General features: G+C 32.5%; 1 protein-coding gene across 1 annotated transcript in view; it reads right to left on the reverse strand.

The window, feature by feature from the left end:
• Nucleotides 1-1,475: 1,475 nt before the first annotated feature.
• The window catches only part of LOC136029038 (protein stoned-B-like), a 69,681-nt gene continuing 52,091 nt past the window's right edge, over nucleotides 1,476-19,065 (reverse strand). Inside the window, exons 7-10 of the mRNA XM_065707072.1 lie at nucleotides 15,926-16,094; nucleotides 11,740-12,021; nucleotides 8,481-8,632; nucleotides 1,476-6,101 (exon numbers count right to left, since the gene is read on the reverse strand). Of these exons, the coding sequence (XP_065563144.1) occupies nucleotides 5,779-6,101; nucleotides 8,481-8,632; nucleotides 11,740-12,021; nucleotides 15,926-16,094 (926 nt within the window). The 3' untranslated portion in view covers nucleotides 1,476-5,778. The remainder of the gene's footprint in view (nucleotides 6,102-8,480; nucleotides 8,633-11,739; nucleotides 12,022-15,925; nucleotides 16,095-19,065) is intronic.

Here is a 19,065-nt window from a genome sequence, read left to right on the forward strand (position 1 = left end):
AAAAGTTTTCTTATTAAATGATTTTGTAGGATTTTAAAAAAATCTACTAGCCATAAATACGTTCCAATAGCAGCCTGTATTCGCCGCAGCTGTTTTTTGTGAAACAGACGTAAACGCCATTTTGGAAGAAATTGAGACATTAGCACTTTCTATGGTAAATTTTCGCATTGTTTCTATTGGTGCCATCTATGTTTGTCTAAGTTGAACGGTTTAGAAGTTGAGCAGACGTATATCCACAAATTATCTTGCTTTTACCAACTTTTCTTTTTGAAAAAGACGTATATCCTAAACCCAATCAAAGCTGATTCCTTTGTCACGTGGCTGGATATACGTCTTTGTCTTTTACCAAGAAAATACACTTACGTCTGTTTCAAATGATCGTGTTATAAACGTTGGTTGACATACGTCTCTCTCAGTTGGATACTAGAGCACCATTCGTCTGTTTCAATTGTAGAGCTAAGTCGAAACTATTTAGGTTTTAGTGAACTTGTCTGAGTTATCTCTTTAATCCAATATCCAATTTTTCCAATTTTTGTTTGTTAAAAAATATCCAATTTTTGTTTGTTCAAAAGGGCGTAGGTTTTTCAAGTTTCGAGTGAAAAAGACGTAAAGACCAAATGGACAACTTCCCAAATTCAGATATATTTGAAAAGCCGCCTATCGACTTCTGCAGTATCAAAAACCTCAAATTAACTTTGAAAGCCTTTACTACAGGCTTATTGGCTCTCCAGTGAAGCGAAGTTTCTGGAATTTTTAAACCCAGTTTTCTCGAAACTGTGTTTTTGGATATACGTCTCTTTCTCAAAAAAACGGCTGGCCGGGTCACGGTTTTTTTCGCCCAAGTTGGAACATTGATCTGGTAGATGTAGTTTTCATATCGAATAATCATATTGAATGTTGACTGAATCATATTAAATTGGTTAAATTATATTGGATCATACTGAACATTGATTGAATAATCGTATTGAATCATATTGAATATTGGCGGAATCATATTGAATAAGATTAAATTGGTTGAATGGGCTTAATCATATCGAATATTGACTGAACAATCATATTGAGTATTGGCTGAATTTAAGCGGTTGCATAATATTGAATATTGACTGAATATCGTGTTAAAATATGGTTTTTAAAAATGTAATCCTATTAAATAGTGAAAATCATATTGAATACTGGCTCTTAGCATCCATTTGGGACTCAATAATGAATGGACGATGTTTTAGTTCTTATAAAAAGGTAAGTATTATGAAGTGAATTGGAAGTTGAATCGAAAACTTGATTGAAGATTGAATAGCTAAATACTAGCTTAAAAAACATTTCCTAAGTCTGCATGTGCTGTCTTTAAAGAATTATTATGCAGTTTCTAATTAAAAAGAACAGCAATAAAATATTTCCCCCTTCAAATCCTTTTTTTCAGGAATATATAGTCTACTTAAGTATTTACTACTGACTATTAAACTGTACAAAAAATGAACTTGTCTGTTAAGAATCATTAATTAGTTTAATTACGACAACAATATTTAATTTGTACAGATAAAAGAAACAGAACAGTCATATAATTTATAAACTAACAAAGCACATACTTCGCAATGACAAAATCCTATTATACAGAGATTTACAGCACGTATAATATGGCAATATTATTCACGGGGGTTTACTTGCAACTCGTAATCAGTTGTCTAGAACCTACAACAAATTAATAATACAGACACATAAATAAAGCATGAAAATTGACAATATTATAATATCTAAATGGCAAATCTGGGCACTTAAAGTATGTCTTTAAACAATGAGCTTAAAAATGAAACGATTAAAGCTACACATTAGATTCTGCTAGACAAAACAAAACAAAAAAAAGAGCCTGGTTAATTAGTTTTCTTGTCTTATGAAATATGTACGATTTTTGAAATATATACTTTTTTATTTCATAGCGAAGAAAACATACCGCATAATTTCAGATAAATTCTACATAAACATTCAATCACTTTCCAATAATGCTCAAGTTCCCTTAAAGCTTGAGGGAAGAGATAATTCTAGCTACGATTCTAATCTACTTACTACGATTGCACTGGCATAACAAGTATAAAGCACAGTCTTAACTAGTGCTATTTGTCACAAATCAGAACATCAAATCGTGAAGTGCAAACAATTCTCATAGATGATTTTAACTGTTTTGATGCATAGATGTATACTATCTATATATATGTATTCTTACAGAATAACTTAACTTCTTTTGATTTACAATATACAACACTCTCAAGTACACACTGAGCAATATATACTGAAACCTCAATTTTTTACTTTGTTGCGGTTCAGTACGCAATTTTAGTAATAAAATTAAGATTCAATTGTTGAATTATTTGAAACTTGCAATTAACAGTAAATATCATATTCAGTGTCTACTACAAAGAATACTTTCAAAGGAATATTTTTTCTTATCCTTCTCCATAAGCAGGGATTCTAAGTAGGGCTAAAGTGTAATAAAGTTCTAAGAATAAGTAAAAAGAAATGACATATTAGTTATGATGTAACAAGTAGTCAAAAGGTATCGCTGTGTGTCTGTTTATGGTCAAGTGAGCAATTTTAGTCAAAGCAAAGAATATTGCTAAAAAAAAATAAAAATCCTAAGTAAAGTCATCGACAACTAATATTTATTCGAGCTTTTGCATGGGTTTCTATTTTACTTAAAGACTTGAAGGTAATAAAGGCAGTTAAATAATTAGATTATTATCTTTATCTTAGAGAAAGCCATAGCATTGATAAATGAATACAAGAAGACAATATTATGTAATATTATCAATATTACACCCAAAGACGTATCCAGGAATTTCTTAAGGTTTTTTTTGGGGAGGGGGGGGGCAAAAACTTTAAAATACGCGACATTTTTGTATGCATGTTTGTTAATTATTTCTGAGTGGGACAAAAATTTCTTGGGGGGAACTCAAACCGGTACCCCCTCCCTTGAGTACGACCTTGGTTATGCCACAGGGTCGTAGTTGACACTTACCGTGAAAATAATTTGTCGTGCCATGAGGGTGCTTTAATGGGTCTTTACTTACTAGTCGCAAAGGTATTTTTTATTTTACAGGAATTAGGGGGAAGTAGATGTAACTATGTTAAAAACATATTTAATTACCCGCATCCCAAAGACTATGTGACATGATTTTATTCGCTATATACCAAATAAAGCTTTTATTTTGGTGGCTGTTTTATGGGATTATTTCAATAATTAAATTCCTCATGTCAATCCTACTAAAATGTCTCGTCAAAAAAAATGAAAAACCATCTCCTTACCTTTTTTTACATGAACAAATTGGTAGTTAAGACCATCAATTGAGAACAATCGTGACGTAACTGTAATGAATTTTGTATAAAAAATGATCTTATTATTAATTTTAAATGCTCGGATATTATGAAAATTCAAGAAGAAAAAAGACAACAAATTTGAAACTGTTAAACTGTTTGCACTTCACCTTTTAAACAAGTAAGAAATCTAAACTACACTAGCTACGACAAATTTAATGACTAGATTGCACTCACCCTGCCTGTGGCGACCTGGCGCCAACAGTTCAAATTATCTTTAGACAAACACGGTAAATAAGAGAACAATATAAAACAAATTATTGAAATGTTGATATAGGCTAATCTAGTATGGTTCCAAGAAAAATCAATAGCCATTTTAAGTGAAAAAAAGAAATCTGAATGTATAATAAAAGAAATCTGAATATATATAAACATATACAATTTCCTTTTTGCTTACTTTCAAGCACAATTAGGTCTACACTTTCTTAAATAAACGCTATTTTATCAAAAGATCTGTCAAACTTAATTGGGACACTAGTTTAGCCAGTAATTGAGATGAAATTTCGTTTTTGTATACAATCCTCGTTCAAACTGCTAAAATAAAGTCCAAGAGAAGCCTAAATGAACTTAGTCCAAAATAAAATCAAAAGCGAACAAGAAAGTTTCTGAGCTACAGAAAATAGGTGGATACTTAGCAGGAAGGTTTGGTAATACTGGCAGGGTGTGAGGTAAAAGCTAGCCAAAGCAACTAAAGTAGATAAGTACAGATGGCAGTGCAATAATTACATCACTAAAAGGCAGGGACTGTAAGCGTAGGGAGGCCATAGGAGGTTAAAGCAGCAATAAACATCACAAGCATGAGAATATAACGATTTTACTCTGGAGAGAGAAAGGGCAAAGAAAACCAACATTTTCTCATGGCAGGGAAACGATTAAGATTGCATAAGGACCATCAAGTAATCCATAACCAGACATTACTTATTTAAGCCCCTTGCTCACAGCATAAATTCATACTTCTTGTGAACCTGCAACTAGATTTTATACATATAATTAAAGGTGTAAAGAATTCTTTAAATTCACTCAAGTCTAAGTAGGGTAGTTAAAAATCAAACACATAAAGCTCTAAATTCAATTTTTGTCTGTTTTTTCATGCCGAAAGCCTGAAGGCAAGCCTGTATTTTCAAAATAAAGATTGTGAATAATCAGTATATTACAACAAAATTTAGTGAATTTTCTACATACTGTAGTAAGTATATCCTATTTTGTTTTCCAACTTAGGAATCGAGTTGAAACTTTCAGGAAAAATTTCGTTTATCGTTTTTTGGGAGAGTAAAGGGAATTTTATTTTTGTGTCTTTTTCCAGTCGTTGTAAAAGATTAGACTTTATGGGTTTGTTTCTTGTTTTATGCTTCTTTTCCAAAAGGCTCTTTGGTTAGTTAGTATATTTCGTGGTTTAACCCAGGGGTAACAGTAGTTTTTTATGGATATCACTATTTGTACTAGAAAGACTTCATCATACGCTTCTGATTAAATTTTAAAGAGAAAAGATTAAAGTTAGCTCAATCCATGCCAAATATTTCTAACATTTTTTTTTATCTTGAATAACCAAAATGCTAAGTCAAGGTCTATACAAGCTTATAAATTGGCAAAAACTATATCTAAAAACACACAGTGAATTAAAAACTAAGCAGACGTCCCTCTTAAATTGGTGTTTACAACCTTCAAGAAACAGACATGCCATCTAACTTTGTCTACAAATCTTTGGTACATAAAGCTGTATGACATTATGACTAGAAAGCCTCGTCCAAGAGTTCTGCTAGTGCCATACTTGGCTAAAGCAGTTATATTAAAACACAGATAAATCTAAATAACACTCACCAACCGTAATGAGATCTACGTTATAATACTAAAATTTTATAGTACTACGAGTACTTCAAAAATAGGATAATTAACTCCAACTAGAAAAACATTATACGTCATAAACATCTAAGCTTCATAAATAACTATTATTAATGCACATCAACACATTTAAACATTAAAATTCTTGTAGACAATTATTTCAATTCGTATTGAGATTCGTAAAAATGGGTTTGGGATTATTTAGGACCATTTCCTTCTTTTCCTCCATCAATTATTTATATATCATTTAATTTGATTATGATATTAATCTCATTAATCCAACTGATATGACATTCGCATTGACAATCCGTCCCCAAAAGAGTTTATATTCCAAAACCAATTTATTCAAATGTCCCGACTATCTTCATTGACAGATGCCCAATCAAATTGGCCTGTTCGGAAAACTATATAGAGACCATTTCTAAAACGTAATAAAGACCATCAAACAAACGTACTTTTTTAAGCTAAGACATATATATATATATACCTGCAAATTTCAGAAATCTTAACTAACGACCATAGAGTGGTCGTTGAATTCAAATAATCAAATTTAGCTTTAAACAATAATTCATCAAACTAATCTGAATCACTATCAGATTCTTCTTTTACAGAAGTTTGTAGTTCTGGAGGTTTATCTACTTGTGTGGCAGTTACGTACGCATTAGGACCTTGTCCTTGAGTGTGTTCCATTTCAACAGCATATTCATGTCGTGATAAATAGCGAACATATTTTTCTGGAGGATCGGGATTCGTAACTGAAAGTGATCTTAAGGTGACATGACTAACATTTGTTGCAGGCATTGTGAACTCTACATAGCAATGGCTTGGGAGCTTCTCTGGTATCTGGTCAAATGCCGTAAGATTAATGCGGCACACAAAAGTATGAGTCGTGTAAGATCCTGAAATAAAAAAGTAATTATAATACGAAACAGAAAAGAACATGGTAAAATATGATTTAAGAATAGAATAATATGTAATGAAGCTATAAGATTTGAAACGGAGTTTCAAATTTTCTTAAATTTTCTTTCTGCTTTTTTCACCATTGATGTGTGAAGAATAAATTGTTTTTGTTTTCTTTTTTATTTGAAAAACACAGATACAACAAGAATAAATCAACCACTTGGTGTATATCTCACATTGTAAGGTTTGCCTCACAGGGCATAGCTTTCACTATACTTGGTACGCTTCTGCCACGGTTTACATGCCCCACCTGGTATACATGATTTTCGAAAGTGGGCACCCTGTCAGCTAAGCCAAGTCCAATGATCATAATTTGTGCAATTAGGTGAGCTTTGGCCACAATAGTAAAACTTTAGCCACAATTTTAAGGTTATCTTGAATTGCTAAGGCTCAGATTTTCTCCATATTTGGATGTTCTACATTAAAACTTCATTACGAAATTATAACAGTTCAAAATAGGGATGAAACCTTTTAATTAACAGAGAACAGATATAAAATTTTTAACTGGATATTTCGAACACATATACAGTGTTCATCATCAGCAGTAAATTTTAATGCTGATGATGAACACTTTAGGCTATATGTGTTCAAAATTTCCAGTTAAAAATTTTATATCTGTTCACTGTCGATTAAAAGGTTTCATCCCTATTTTGAACTGTTACACTTTCGTCATGGAAAGGCAGTGTGGTCTTTGAAGTTATCTAAATCTTCATTGATCTTAAACTACTTACTTTTCAAAAGAGTTAGAATCATTTTTTATTACTTTGATAGCAATTTTTCTAAAAATTTGCTCTTTTACCAGTATATAATTTGTGGTAAAAAAAGCTAGCCATAACTATTGATGGATAGAATTTTTTTTTTTAGACGAGTCACAAACAGTCAAAACATATATTTTGCCTTTTGTCGGTTAAAAATAATTTGAAGTGGTTGTAAGTAATATTTTCATTGAAAAGCGTCTTTTGTTACATTTTCATTGAAAAAAAAAATCAAAGAAAATACAAATTTGTCCCTTACCCTGCTTAATTTGGAAAATACACTCTTCTCCCTGTAAATTTTCTTTAATGATACCACTGTTCAACAGCCGTAACAATTGACAAGCCAACATTTTCGTTTATTTTTATTTGAAAGTGCTACCGTAGCCTAAGAATTGTGACTAGCAAGTACTTAGATGTTACAAAATAAGAAATGAATGGATAAATTAATGAAATATAGTAATTTCTGACTATTTATTGGTACGAGAATAATGAAATTTGGAACTGACACAAAAAGTAATAAAAAATAATAGTAGTAGATAGAATGGCTCAAAAAATAAATTGAAAAGTTTCCGAAAATAAAAGTCTCCCTCTTCTTGTTATCTGCAGAAGGTGCATCGTTCCCTCCCTTTTTTATTTTTTATTCTAATTTTTAAATCCTTTCTTCATAAATTTACAAGTTTTATTTGTTTTTAATTTTTTGGAGTGTTATGACATATATAAATGAATGTATGAGTATATATGTGAATATATATACAAATGTGCAGGTATATGCATGTATATAGTTATATTCGTTTCGGATCAATCTCATCTCATGACAGTTTTACCAAATAATCAAGGAATACAAATTACAAAATACAAATTTGCCCCACCTGGGATTGTGATAATCGATTTTCTAAAATGAATATCTTTTCTTACCTAGTTACTGTATTTGATTAAAATATTCATAGACAGGTTTTTTTGTGTTTTTTCATGTTTTGCCATTGGAGGGGAAAAGAGTCAGATCTTCAGTTTTTCAAACTATCTAAAAGAGGAGGCCAACTCTAATTCGCTGAATTTAAACGTCCAAGATGTAAGGTTTGCTCTAGCTAATAGCTTTCTGACAAGTCGCAAAACCAGCTGTATAGAAAAACTTCAAAAGATTTGAAAACATACCGATATTTCGGTTGTCCACCGGTGAGATACAATCTTCTCCAGTATAAGGAGATAATTCTCACAGCCTTGCTGATTAAATAAGGTATAATACTGATGATAAGGACAAAGCTACAATCAGCCAGGGAAACACTGAAAAGAATACTGAATATTTCAACTTCCCCTTTGGAGTGTAAGCGTTGTTACTTCCATCATCGTTTTCAACCCAGATAGTCTATACGACCGAAATGAAAGACCTTAAAACGGGGAGAGAGGTGCGGATTTTTAGCCACTGGGACTTAAAAGGGCATCCGTTCTGTACGTGGAGGAAAGATATTCAATAGCTGAAAGTGGGGAAGCAAAGGGGAACAATCTTTTGAACAGTCTGGCCCTTTTTGTCATTTTCTTCTCAGATTTCGATTGTGGATTACGTACCTTGTCCTTCTTTGGGAAGTTTAGGAATTCGCCATACTATTGCTTTATGATGGTGTTCATATTTTGCTGTTCCGGATGATACTTCCAGGGGTGTTTGCTCCAAGGTTTCTACAGCACCCAAGAACCGTTCTATGCCTTTGATTTTTCCTGTCCTACAAAATATGAAATTCTTTCAAAATCTAAATCGTACCTATTAAAACAAACATTTAAATAGGGCCGTAAAGTATATACATAAGTCAGACGGCTTTCTCTCCTTTTTTATTGATTTGTAATTCTTTTTTCCCTTTTCTCCGCAAAAAAGATACATAATAAGCCTTTGATCCTAAATCTAAATTGGGTCCTTTCCGCAAAAGAAGTAGCTAATAATTTCTTTAATGCCTTAAAATGTTACTGTGAAAATACCTATCATACGTATAGAGCAGCCTAAATAAGAGAAATAAATTGCAAATCTGGCAGATGGCACTTCTGTCGGCTTGCGAATTTTGTAAGGAGCTAAATTAACTCGCTTTACTTAGCCATACTTTGATTTGAATGTTTTTTCTATAGATTTTTTATTTAAACGAACAGAAATTACTCCGTATATAAAATGGGTTGTCTCCTCCGCAATCCCTCGCTCTTTACGCTAAAGCTTTTAATTGTTTTAAAAAGTAGAATTGTGGCAAAGAGTCAAACTTTAGCGTAAAGAGCGAGGGATTGCGGAGGAGACAACCCATTTTATATAAGGAGTAATCTCTGTTCGTTTTAAGTTTTAATGTCGCTCCTTACTTTCAGCTAAAAAAATTAGTTTTTTTATTTAATTTCTGAACGTTTTTGAATTAATGCATGTTTGGTTTTGGCTCTCCCCACATAAATTATTAAAATGAAATTTGTATATTAATTCTTTTTTTGGATAAATGGCTTTTTCTTAGTTTTGATCAGACGATTTTGAGAAATAAGGGGTGGAGAAGGAGGCCTAGTTGCCCTCCAATTTTTCGGTTGCTTAAAAAGGCAACTAGAACTTTTAATTTCTAACGAACGTTCTTATTAGTAAAAAATATACGTAACTTATAAATTAGCAACTTACGTAACAAACTTTCATAATCTTATATTTTTATTATGTATACAAGGGGGTTTGTATCCTCGTTAATACCTCGCTCTTTACACTAAATCTTAAGTTTTGTCCCAATTCTTCAAAAATGACCCCTGAATCAGAAAGGCCGTAGAATAAATAGTTGAAATTACTAAAAATACCTTAGCATAAAGAGCGAGGTATTTATCTCCTCCTAAATACCTCGCTCTTTATGCTAAAGTATTTTTAGAACCCCTCATATGCGTAATAATCTCTGTTCGTTTTAAGTTTCAATGCTACTCCTACCTTTCATTTGAAAAAACGTTTTCATGTTTATTTTTCATTGTTTTCTTATAGTAATGCTAGAAAATCATGCGCCCTTTTCCTTGAATTTTTCTTCCCCCATGACAGATTCCTCCAAGGAAAGATCCTCCAACATAGCCACCTCCCCTCAGCCCCACCCCCCAAACAAAATAAAATCCCCCTGAAAACGTCTGTACACTTCCCAATAACCATTACTATATGTAAACACTGGTCAAAGTTTGTAACTTGCAGCCCCTCCCTCAGGGATTGTAGGGGAGTAAATCATCCCCAAATACATAGTTATTATGGTGTTCGACTATGCTGAACAAAATGGCTATCTCAAAATTTTGATCCGTTGACTTTGGGAAAAAAATGAGCGTGGGAGTGGGCCTAGATGCCCTCCATTTTTTTTGGTCACTTAAAAAGGGCACTAGAACTTTCCATTTCCGTTAGAATGAGCCCTCTTGCGACATTCTAGGACCACTTGGTCGATACGATGACCCCTGGGAAAAAGAAAAAAAAAAAAAAAAACAAATAAACACGCACCCGTGATTTGTCTTCTGGCAAAAAATACAAAATTCCACATTTTTGTAGATAGGAGCTTGAAACTTCTACAGTAGGGTTCTCTGATACGCTGAATCTGATGGTGTGATTTTCGTTTAAGATTCTATGACTTTTAGGGGGTGTTTCCCCCTATTTTCTTAAATAAAGCAAATTTTCTCAGGCTCGTAACTTTTGATGGGTAAGACTAAACTTGATGAAACTTATATATTTAAAATCAGCATTAAAATGCAATTCTTTTGATGTAGCTATTGATATAAAAATTTAATTTTTTAGAGTTTTGGTTACTATTGAGCCGGGTTGCTCCTTACTACAGTTCGTTACCACGAACTGTTTGAAAAGTCAAGAAAGAGAAATTATATGGTAAAATGAAAACTGTCGAAATATTAACAGAGACAGAGCCTTAATGTTCTAATATTCACGTTAGACCAGAAAAATATGAAGCTACAATTATTAAGTTTGTATGATTGAGGTAAATATAACGTAATCTATTTAATGTTGTAATGTTGTAATACCAATCATAAAAAGCAAGAGCTTTTGAAATAAAAGTTAGTGTAAATACATTGTCTGGAATCCTCCTGGAATCCAATCCTCAAAAAATATTTCAAGCTATTACAATTGTCTGTTACTGCAATGAAAGTGTAAAATTTATGGTACCCATTTAAAAAAATTGTTTCGTCGTTCGATACATTTAATAAAACAATGTTTCTTGGTTGTATAGTTAAAAGCTTTAAGTTGTATTTTTCTTTTTTCGTTGAATCCGATTCATAATATTTTCTTTTTTTGTGAAAAGTAGCTCTAACACTGAAATCTCTGGAAAGACCCATTTTAAAGTTCTGAAATTTTCTTCCTTTTGTGAGATGCACCATTTCATTTTTCTTGTAGTGGGCTGCAAAGCAGGATCCATTAGCTTATCAAAAGAAATACAAGACTCAGAATTCCTCTTACTTTGCTTCTGTTCTCCCTTTTTATTTTCTTATTGCTTTTATTTTTATATTTTTCACTTATTTGATCCGATTTTTACCATTTTTGGCCATTTTCCAGTTGATAGTTAATAATTTGTTTTAAGTTATTGAGTCATTTTTTGTGCGCTGTCAGTTTGTAGTTTTATAAATGTTTAATGGATCCAAACCACAAGCTCGCTTCTAAGGACCTTTTTTTCTGCTCGTTGTTATTTTTATTTGTGTTATATATAGTATAAAGATAAAAAGATAAATCATGATGACCATGATGAGAAACCTAAATTATACCCTATTTGCATGAAAGCCCATCTCATTTTGCCTTTATTTGTTGATATACGAATTATTAACATAAGGCTTTAAATATAAAAACATCTCTCAATCATACCTGCGATGGGAAGCCTTAATTGATCCATACTTAAAGTGTTTTTCAACTCGGAATAAATAAATCCAGCATTCAGGAATTGGAAAGCGCACGGCAATATCCTCACAAGGGATCTGTCCGTATTTCCGGCTTATGAATCCAGGAATTAGAATATCTGACCGTATTTCAATTTTAGTTCCTGTTGTTATGATTTGACTTCGGATCTGAAGGGGAAGTTCTCGGTTCTTAGGAGGACGAATGCGGAAACGAAACAGTTCGATATAACAGGCATCTGGAGGACGAAACCTAAAATACAAAAGAACAGATCTTTAAAAGAATTTTTGGCAACAAGTAACACACTCTTTTAAGTTTTTAAAGAAAGTTGGTTGCTGTACCACCACCTTTTGTTTTATTATTTCGTTTTAAAAATAGGGATTTTACAATAGACTTAAGAAAAATACTATTTTGCAGCATTTTCTTTTCAAACTTAGGAATATTTTTGAAAAAAATATCAAACTCAACTGGATAGATTTTAGTTCAATTTTCCGTTTGTTAGTGCTCTGAATTTAAATTACAAATAGTTGATGTGCGCATACACCTTCTAAAAATGATAAATTTAAATCAATCGGTAAATTGTAAACAGCTACAAAAAAATTTAATTATGCATATTTTGTTACCAAATTCGATTCGGAGGATTTCGGCTCTATTCTTCACAAAGCAATTTTCTAGAAACCATCTTGAAAAATTCCAGAACTCACGTTACCTTTCTGTCTAAATGGTAGGCTATCAGAACAATTAAATTTAAGGCTAGGTTCCGGTGGTAAGCTGATATAACTGCTAGTAGTGTCAGTTCAATAATATTTAGGAAGAGGGCACAAAAAGTATTTGTCAACATATGGGAGAAGGGAGGGAGCCAACTTGTCGTTTTACCAATCTTTTCAATGAAAATACCTAAAAAAAGGTATTTTTCGAATGAAATTTTCCTCGAATGAAATTTCAGATGAAGGGGGAATGCAGGGACACATACTCCTCCGTCTCAGCTTTAGTTTTCTTTTGTGTAGTTTCCTCCCTTTCTTCCTCACAAGATCGTTAATGAAAACTATTAAATTCATAGTATTTACCCAGGCTCCCATTTTAAAATTTGACTTTTCCTCTCAACTCTACTTTTTAAAACAGTAAAAAATTTTAGCGTAAAGAGCGGGGCACTGAGGAGGGAACAGCCGCTTTCATAAACGGAGTGATTTCTGTTCGTTTTAAGTTTTAATCTCACTCCTTACTTGTAGTTAAAAAAAAAACTTGCTTTTTTTTAATTTAATATTTCTGAACGTTTTTGAATTAATGCAAATGTCGCGAGAAGGCTCATTCTAACGGAAATTAAAAGTTCTAGACCCCTTTTTAAGTGACCAAAAAATTGGAGAGCACCTAAGCCCCCTCCCACGCTCATTTTTCCCAAAGTCACCGGATGAGAATTCTGAGATAGCCACTTTATTCAACACAGTCAAAAACCTAATAACTATGTCTTTGGGGGCGACTTACTCCTCCACAGTCCCTGTAGGAGGGGCTGCAAGTTACATACTTTGAACAGCGTTTACATATTATAATGGTTATTGGGAAGTGACCATTGGGTCAATACAATCGCCCCTGGGAAAAAAACAAAAAAAAAACAAAACAAAAAACAAATAAACATCCGTGATCTGTCTTGTAGCAAAAAATACAAAATTCCGCATTTTTGCGGATATGAGCTTGAAACTTCTACCACAGGGGTGTCTGACAGACTAAATCTGATGATGTGATTTTCGTTAAGATTCTATGACTTTTAAGGGGTGTTTCCCCCTATTTTCTAAAATAAGGCAAATTTTCTCAGGCTGGTAACTTTTGATGGGTAAGTCTAATTTGATAAAACTTATATATTTAAGAACACCATTAAAATGCAATTCTTTTGATCTAACTACTGTTATAAAAATTCCTTCTTTTAGAGTTTCGGTTATATTTGAGTTTTTTGGAGTTTTAGTATTTTAGAGCTTTGGTCCATTGAGCCGGGTCGCTCCGGTTGCAATTTAACTTTTAAAGAAGTGTGGTTTTGGTGACATAGGGGTTCATTTAGCTTTGTTGACCTTAAGCAATAAATCATAGGATTCGAACATCCATATGAGCCATTAAAATTTATCATCGAATTAAGAACCCACATGGAATTTACTGAACCATCAGAAGAAGGAGTTTTTTTTTTTTTAATTCAGGGGTATCTTTATTGGAGTTTATCAAAACGTCAACTGTTTTGCAACATAAAACTACGAAATATGCAACTGAAATGCAAATTTTCTCACATACTTGTATCTTAAAAACCTATTTTCACATGGGAAATATCTCTATGTCGAGAAGCTGCCAAGCTTTATTAATCTAACCTCAAACGGTGTCATTTCTCTTTTACTCTTTTTTTTGTTGCCAATATTGGCTAATCATAGTAATTTCTCTCGGATAGAGAGAGGAAGGTGGAGTAAAATAATTTGTCAGAGGCTGCTAATCAGCTTTACAGAAACTTTGCAAGGTAAGTTTTGATTACTTCAAACAGATCGACCATTTTGTATTTTTTTTTTTTTTTCATAATTTGAGCCCTTATGTCCATATAGGGCTGAAATCTTTACTCTATTGATACGTGAAAATTTTGTTTCTTGCTATAAAATCACTGAAAATGGTGCTTGGTTCTGATCTCTCTTTTAGATATCAGCATCAGGACTTAAAATTTCCAATCAAATGACCTGTATCCAAATATATAATCAATCGTTTCTGACTTTTACCCTTGGGGGGGGGGGGCATGCTTGCTATTCATGACTATTTGTTTCAGAAAAACATAAAATACGATTATGTTGTTATAGGGCTGAAGTCTCTATTCTATAGACATGTGAAATTTAGTAGGTATATTTTCATAAAGATGAAAATTCATTCTTGGGATGTTTCCCTCTTATTTCCGTCATTATTCCATTACAAATTACCTGATAATTTTAAACCTAAAATAACTTAAATATTCAGAATTATTCCAGAAATTATCTTCTTTATGTATAATATGTATGTTGTTGATAAACTTTTCAATCAGTAAGAGTTATTGGGAGTGATATATTAATGTTTTCTTTTCTTTTTTTATTTTGAATTCGGGAAGTTGGGCGAAGCCCCATAGACATGAATGAACCTCAAAATATCAATGTTTTGAGCCTTTAAAACTTAGAAAATCTTTTCTTCCCTTTAACTTTGTATTAGATATAATTAATGAAAAGTCAATTTTGGTTTTTGAATTGTACGTTTTGCAATCTTGTCGTAAGGCATTATTACAACGGTTTGGAGATTTTTACTATAACCTAGGAGTTTTTTATTTCTTTCTAGTGGTCCAGTCATTCATTTTGCATCATTTGCTTTTAGTCACCTGTTGCTATTTTTTTGTATTTTTTTTTTTATTATTCTGCTTTATTAAAGAACAGCCCCATATTGCACTGGAACATATTTTAGCACAAACTTGGTAAACATTGACTTAAAATAGTAATATTTAACATATAGCTACCAAAACCTACTTTTTTATATTTTATTATTATTATCAGTATGCATTATTAAGGAATGTTTTAATATTGTACTGAATCGTATTCTAGTACGAGTCTAGTCAAATTGGCTTAACAGAAGAATAATATGATAATTAACAGAATAATAACCACAATTTAATTGCATTTATTTTTTCATTAGTCTGCATAATTAAGGAGTATCCTTACGTTTACATAAAACGAAGGGTCGATTCAATTATTTTACACTAAAACAAAAAAAAATATATAAATATTATATTTAGTTTATCGTGGTTGCAGTGGTAGCTGCAACCCAGTAAAGAACGCTTTGTATCAAAGAGCATCAATCAATTGTTACTGTTTTATAAAAAAAAAACAACTTGGATAGGCCCAAATATACTTGACCTACTCACTCTGCTTATCATTCATACTTCTATTGAGAATCTCTGTCTTTTGTTTTCCACATTGTTGTGGACCCGGTATCCCGTATTATCCAAAATTTATGAAAAAAGCTATTTATGTTTTGCCGCATAACTGCTAGTTTTTAGTTTTCCAACCCTGTTCTTAAAAATTAAAATCTTAGAATTAATGCAACAGAGTTTTGTTGGAAAAGTTTATTACAGTTAAATACTATAATGTGTAAAGAAGAATTGAAACATAAAACTTACTTGATTGTCCTAGTCTCATCAAATTCATTTTTGGAAACGCATGAGTGAAACTCGACATCCTCCAGCCTAATCCACTCTTCAGTTATAACAGGGATAATATCATGGCGACCAACTACCTCTTTCCCTTGTCTTGGTAGGTCGTTCACCCCCAGTTCCAGGTCAGGCATTCCTATAAGCAATTATTTCGTGATTTACTTAGGAATTCTTCAACTAGGCATATTGTAATCCACAAGGTGTTGTGTTACACAAAATGAACTCAGGCAAGCGAAACAATGAAAAATGAAATTTAGTTTTTCGACTTTTTTTATGACTAGTTTCTTGTGCAAGAACGATTTCTTCAGGGCTCCAGGAAAAGACCGATCAATCAAAATATAATAAACCTCATATTTTTGATTATTCAAGTAAACCCAGAAAATACTACCATACTACCAACAACTCACCCCAGCATCAAGCCGCCTGAGGCCAACACAACTACGTACGCTCCTCCTCCATCCCAATCTATTCAAAGTCTTACTCTTACATCCTCCCAGAAAGTTCCTATTTCCCTTAAATCTTGCCTTGCGACATCCTCACATCACAAACGAGGACGACCTGCTCTTTGTGCTCCTGCTCTTGCTCTTAAATATTTATTGCTATTAGACTTATTTTTTCACCTTTTTCAGCAAGTTCAAAAACTTAAAATTGATAAACGGGATTCACTATTATTTTGCATTAACGGTACTTGTATGATAGATGCCCTACCTAATGTTCTTCTAATAAGTTTCTCTGACACTCAATGCTAATGAAATATACCAAAGTAAGATAAAAATCTAATAATTAAAAAAAAAATCTGGGATAGTTTATGTATTTGCAGATTGAAGGGGAGGCGGTAAATTATAGCGGTCTGCATGCCTAATGTGTTAGGTACAATTATTCTGCGTATTATGTAGTAAGAATTGTTTTCTAACGTCAAACTGTCCAAATACTTAACCCCCACCCCTAATGTGCAAATATATAGCCCAAGCGCTTTATTTTCCATCTATTATGTCACTTCTCTTTGTCTTATTTCACGCTTAGCTGTTGCAGCTCTTTTATTAGAAATAAATGATTGTTTAAATGATAATTTCCATGTGGCTACTGTTTTCTATGATATAAAAAAAGCATTTGACACTTTACATCATGGAAGTCTTCTTGACAAAATGATAAATTCCGGCATAAGAGGGAAAGGATTAAACATTATTAAATCATACATGTGCGGACGCAAATTCATAGTAGATGTCGGTGGAAAAATGACTAATTTGAAAAGTCTTATTGATATTGGTGTCCCCCAAGGCTCAGTATTAGGTCCACTTTTATTTTTGATTTATATTAATGATCTTCCACGAGGTTTGCATGAGAATATTAGCCAGGCAATTCTATTTGCAGATGATACAGCTATAACAGTTAAAGCTAGGGATTCCTCGATATTGATCGAAAATCTGACTATAAGTGTTACTTCAGTTAATCGATGGTTTGTTTCCAATAATCTAGTACCGAATTTTACAAAAACTAATTTTATCGTTTTTGTTCGTTCAAAACGTGCCACTCGAGAGATTTCTTGTCAGGAGCTTCAGGTTGGTGATAAAAAAATTTGTAGGATCCAATCATAAGGTTATTTAGGAGTTTTTCTTCTTTTATCATTTCATAATCATAATGAGTATTTAAGATTAAAACTTGCTCAAAATATTGGGTCAATGTATCGTGTGAAGAATATTTTTCCTTTTACCATTTAAAAAAAAAATTACCACTTTCTACTTGCTTCTTGTTTGAATTACTGCTCTGTTGTATATCTTAACACATTTTGGAAGCATATAAAACCCTTACATGTACTACAAAATAGGGCAATAAGAATACTTGGAAATTTTTTACATCAACCTTCAAAACTTGAAAATTTTTCGGAAACTAAAACGTTATTCTTTTTCTTAAATTTGTTAGATTTAAATGATATACGAGTGTTAAATACTTTCATATGGCATTTTCAAATCCAAAATTCTAAAAATTATTTCTATGATAAATCTCTGTTAATTTTACATCCTCGTTCGGATTGCCGGAGATCTGGGATGTACTGAACTACTTTCGTAAGTTTTGAAAGGTCAAGGTTTTCGATTAGGTACCAAATACCCTTCATTGCAAACAGTTATATGCTGAATGAAAAAAATTCTATTTGATCCATCCCAAAAATCTCAGCTAAATTTAAAAAAGCAAACATTAAAGATTGTTTGCTAAAATTTTGATTATTCGCCATTGATTATGGAAAATTAGATTATTTGATCTTCTTCTTTTCTTCTTCCCATGCCCCTCCTGCCCGGTATCTATTTATTTACTTATCCTTGTTACTTCTCTTTTACAAGTTTTTTTTTCTATTTTGTTTGTTTTTTGCCGTGTTAAGTTTTGTGATCATTATCATGATGATATGTTGATGTTTTTTTTTTTTTTTACACTGTCCCAGCCTTAAAAAAACCAGAACCTAGCAAAAAACCCGGTTCTATAATACGTCAATAAATGAACAACCTGAGCGGTAGAGCGTATACCATACAAGTATGACCGCATTAACCTAAATCAATTATAAATATAATTTGTTTATTATCGTTTTATTGAATTATTTTTCTGAAAATTAAATTAAGAAAAAGCTAAAAAACACAAAGACAGCGTTGCCGTTTTCGTAAAAGGTCGATAGAGCAAAGATAGAACAGCCATAAGCTCCATTCTCCACCCCCTATTCTAAGAAGGGAAATCCTGCCTAGTCGGCTTCACAGTGCCATCTGGTTGGACGTGTAACGAGGTCGCTTAACCAGGACCAAGACTAAAAACAGCATTTTAGGGTGACCTCGAGAAATCTTGTCCTTTAGGAAACTGGACTTTGAGGAAACACTGGACTTCGTGCAAGGTAGAATTTTTCGGTATTCAGCCTCCTTTCGCTACTTTATTTTACAATGGTATACCTTTCCATCTTAGTCTAAATCTTGCAGGGATGAATATGGAATGCGTCTTACGTAATTGGCCTGGAGATTGCTTGTACATAACGAGAACTCTTTTTAATGGACACTGCATCACCTAGCGTTATAAATCATATAATGTAAAGACCGACCCAGACCTATAATAACCTGCTATTTGACTGGAGA

The sequence above is a fragment of the Artemia franciscana genome, chromosome 7, assembly GCF_032884065.1.
Source record: "Artemia franciscana chromosome 7, ASM3288406v1, whole genome shotgun sequence".
Lineage (NCBI taxonomy): Eukaryota > Metazoa > Arthropoda > Branchiopoda > Anostraca > Artemiidae > Artemia > Artemia franciscana.